A 4243-nucleotide genomic window follows, 5' to 3' on the forward strand; every position below is an offset into this window, starting at 1 on the left:
TTATATCATTGTACTACACATAGTTCAGGAGACATAATATCATAAACAGTGAACGTACCTGAAAAATTACATCACTGTACTGTACACTGCTCAGGAGATATAGCATTATTAACATTGAGCGGCGTGAAAACGAAAGTGCAGGGCGATATTACCTACAGATACTGTTAAAATATGTGTAGCAATATGTATGACATGTTTTACATGTACGTGAAATATATGTGACATGTGCTTACTCTAACAAAGTGGCAGGTAAAAACCTCTTGAACCCCTGTATCGAATTCAACCAACCCTGGTACACATATTATTTAGTTCCTGGAAAGGCATACTGATGGGGTGAAACCACCAACACGCTATTTTAGTAGGGGTGGGAAGTAATGCTCAGAGGGCGTGGGAAGGAGGAGATGGACAGAGAGTGGAGGAGTTGGACACAGACAGGGATGTGGGGTGGCGAAGGTGGACAGAAAGAGAGAGAGAGAGAGACAGAGAGAGAGAGAAAGAGAGAGAGAGAGAGATTGGGAGGGAGGAGGAAATGGACAGAGAAAGGGAAGAAGATGAGATTAACAAAGAGAAGAGGGGAAGGAAATGAATAGAGAGAGCGAGAGTGTGGTACCACGTATCGATAGCGGCCCACAAGTTACCATCTGAAGTCAACAGTGGTCACGTGGGATGTCGCGGTCCCAACAGTGCGCGCCCTCTGAGCCAAAGCTGCAGTGGCTCCGTACTACGAGAGACCTTTGTCAGTAGCAGCGACGCAGCCCACCTGTGCTTGGAGCCTCTTCCTTGTGACATTGACAGCTGGACTCTGTTCCTCACTGTAGTATTTGTAATGAGTCTTCGTACACTCCAAGAAATACATGTTAAATAAATATTCTCTTTGCTATATTAACTTCTTAGCTAATAATTTCTGGGATCGCTATTCTTTATTTTCAATTACCGTTTTCGGGCTAGCTGCCCGTCTTCAGATCATATATTGCAGTTACAGAGTAACTTGTCCGTACAGAACACTCGGTTCGCTGTCACAAGCGAACCGAGTGTTCTGTACGGACAAGTTACTCTGTAGCTGCAATATATGATCTGAACATGGGTAGCTATCCGGAAACCGGTAATTGAAAATAAAGAATAGCGATCGAAGACTGAAACGCCATATTTTATTTAATGAACGATCGCGGAATTCCCATTAAGACAATCATGTCTAGTTTTGATAAATAATTTCTGCTCCTATCCAGCTTTCCTACAGCGACAGTTACCTCACCGGTATGCAGCCCACCTCTCCTTACCATTGTGTATGAAGTGGCAAACCTTTGGGGGAAGAACAGATTGACAGCGTGAGGGAGAGGAAGAGGTGGACAGAGTGAGTAGGGTGGAGGGGTTTGATTTATGAAGTAGAGCAGATGAACATAAATGGGGAAGAGGAGATGAAGTTTGAGGCAGGACTAGGAGACGAACTTAGAGGTGGGAAGGAGAAGATGGATCAGCAGAAGATTGGAATAAATACACACACGGGCAATGCTGGGTCTTCCTCAGAAGGCAATGTTGATGATGCAGTCCCATACTCCGTGGCGGAGCGTAGGGGAACGATGCGGGAGACCCGCACCGCCGTACTAGGCAAGGTCCTAGTGGAGGTGGTTTACCATTGCCTTCCTCCGACGGTAATGGGGATGAATGACGATGATGAAGATGACACAACAATACCTAGTCATCTCGAGGCAGGAAAAATCTCTGACCCCGCCGGGAATCGAACCCGGGACCCCGTGCTCGGGAAGCGAGAACGCTACCGCGACACCACAAGCAGCGGACAAGGCGATGTTAGATCTTACAAATATTGAATTTGACTGTAAAGTGGTTACTCACCTAGATACGAGAATCAAGGAGGTGATCGTTGTCCTGGACCATCTGCTCTCCTTGCTGGACCTGTAGACGAACCTCACTCGTATGGACAGAGTATGTGGCGGATTCGCTAGAGGCCGCGGGAAGAGCGCCATCTTTGACATCTAGAGGAGTGCCGCGGTGCTGCTGTGCTGTCGTCGTCGCCGCGGGCAGCAGCGACTCCTGCGTTTTACCAGTCGGTGCACATGACGGCCGTGATGCCAGAGCGGCGTGGTCGGCTGTACCCTCCGGTCTGAAGCAGGGCAGGACGCGGCGGAACTCCTTGCGGAAGTTCTCGTTCATCCAGGCGTACAGGAACGGGTTGTAGCAGGTGGAGCTCATGGCGAGCGCGTGCACCAGGAAGAAGCAGAGGTTAAAGTAGCGCCAGGTGCCGAACGAGGTGAAAACGTCGTTGGCGAGGTTGAGCAGCGTGAGCGGCATCCAGGAGAGGCCGAAGATGGCGACCATGGCGACGAGCATGCGGTTGGTGCGGCGCTTGCGTTCGCGGTCGGCGTCGTCGCGGCGCGCCGAGCGGCAGCCGGGTTTGTGGCGCGCGCGCCGGCCCAGCCGCAGCGAGACGCGCACGTAGCAGAAGGCGGAAACGGCGAAGGGCAGCGCGAACTGGGCGGCGGCGGTGACGGCGCCGTAGGCGAGTCGCGCGCGCTCCGACGGCCAACTCTCCTCGCAATAGTAGTAGCCGTGCTCGGCGCGCAGCACCGTGTACAGGCCGTAGGGCAGCGTGGCCAGCGCCGAGAACAGCCAGATGCCGGCCAGCGACCAGGCGCACGTCGAGAGGCGCATGCGCGGCCGGAACGGGTGCACGATCACGAAGAAGCGGTCGACCGCGATGCTCGTCAGCGTCAGCGTCGACGTGTAGACGCTGGTGCCCTGCGCGAGCACGACGGCGCGGCACAGCGCGCCGCCGAACACCCAGCTGCCCAGGAAGGTGTAGAGCGGCGTGAAGGGCACGCACAGCGCGCACAGCAGCACGTCCGACAGCGCCAGGTTGCCGATGAACACGTTCGTCACGGTGTGCATGGCGCGGTTGCGCGCCACCACCGCCACGACCAGCGCGTTGCCCGCCAGGCCCAGCACGAAGATGGTCGTGTACACCACGCAGAACAGCGCCTGCACGAACGCGTTGTAGATGATGTCGCCCGCCATGTCGTACTCACCAAAGTCCGAACTCTGGTTGGACACCCTGTACAAGGAATAGTTCCCCTCCAAGTCCATACTATCAGATTGTCCTCCATCTTCACCAGACATTATCTCGAGCAGAGGAGAACTCAAATGGCAGCCACAAATATCTTTTCTTCAGAATACACGCTAGAACTTGACTAACTACAAGTCCTATTTCTGCTTAACAGGCTCGTATTTCATTTCGTTACCCGTCATGACGCAATGGAATATCTCAAAAGGTTGCCACCCATAAAATTCCATAACCATCCAAGTGTGTAACCCTCGTCAGTTGCATTTTACACATTCTCACAGCATTAGGAGACAAATTACCTAGTACCATATGGCTGTCTGTCGCTAGGTCACTCCTTGAAAAAACAATTAACAATTATGTACAATTATGTCAGGGTGTAACGACTAGAGCACTTTCATTGTATTCAGGTATTCCTTTGCATATTTAAACAAATATTTCTAGCAGTCCATTTCGAATCGATTATACACCTGTTCTCGTCTCGAAGATCTTTGTTAATAGCACTAGAGACGCTGATATCACGCACCCAGTGGCATATATCATAATCATCATCATCATAATCATCATTATAGACACGAGATTAACATTTCCAGTTCCATACTAAATGTAATGCATGGTCCATAAGCTTTGCGCAGCAAAACATATCTAATGGTTTCCTGAGCTTGACAAATGTTAGCTTCTGAATATACTATGGCTAGATTTTACACATCATTACAAGCTTTTCTCAGAAATAACGATCACCTTTACGCTTTGAAGATCAAAAGCACTGTAAAACTCTTTACGATCGGAAATTCACTATAACTAATCCCACTGTATATCAACTCATAAAACAGCTCCAAATAGAACACTTGAAATTGTTTTAGAAACGTAAATTAATAGCGAATACGAAGCTTTTTTAGTTTCCAGTTTGGTAGCTTCTCTAGTACCCCATTAAAGCGAAATGAAACAATATTTGACACAACAACACTTCACTTAGGAAATTCGTTAGAGCACCATAAGTGCAAAAGTTCAATCACGTGTCACTAAATCGACTTAAATCTTTGGAAAAGTGAAGTTAAATCATTTGATTTCAGAACTGCAACAACGGAAATTACTAACAAAATGTTCTGAGCAATATATGCACCATAGTTGCTTGTAACTAATTTTTCATGGCTTTACTCCAAAATGCTT

At 49.1% G+C, this 4243-nt stretch overlaps 1 protein-coding gene across 1 annotated transcript; it reads right to left on the reverse strand.

Annotated features, from left to right (window-relative positions):
- Window positions 1-1851: 1851 nt before the first annotated feature.
- On the reverse strand, window positions 1852-3132 carry LOC126252595 (prolactin-releasing peptide receptor-like). The gene has a single exon (XM_049953497.1). It carries the CDS (start codon window positions 3130-3132, stop codon window positions 1852-1854), a length of 1281 nt encoding a protein of 426 aa, XP_049809454.1.
- Window positions 3133-4243: the final 1111 nt, after the last annotated feature.

This window comes from Schistocerca nitens, chromosome 4, assembly GCF_023898315.1.
Source record: "Schistocerca nitens isolate TAMUIC-IGC-003100 chromosome 4, iqSchNite1.1, whole genome shotgun sequence".
NCBI lineage: Eukaryota > Metazoa > Arthropoda > Insecta > Orthoptera > Acrididae > Schistocerca > Schistocerca nitens.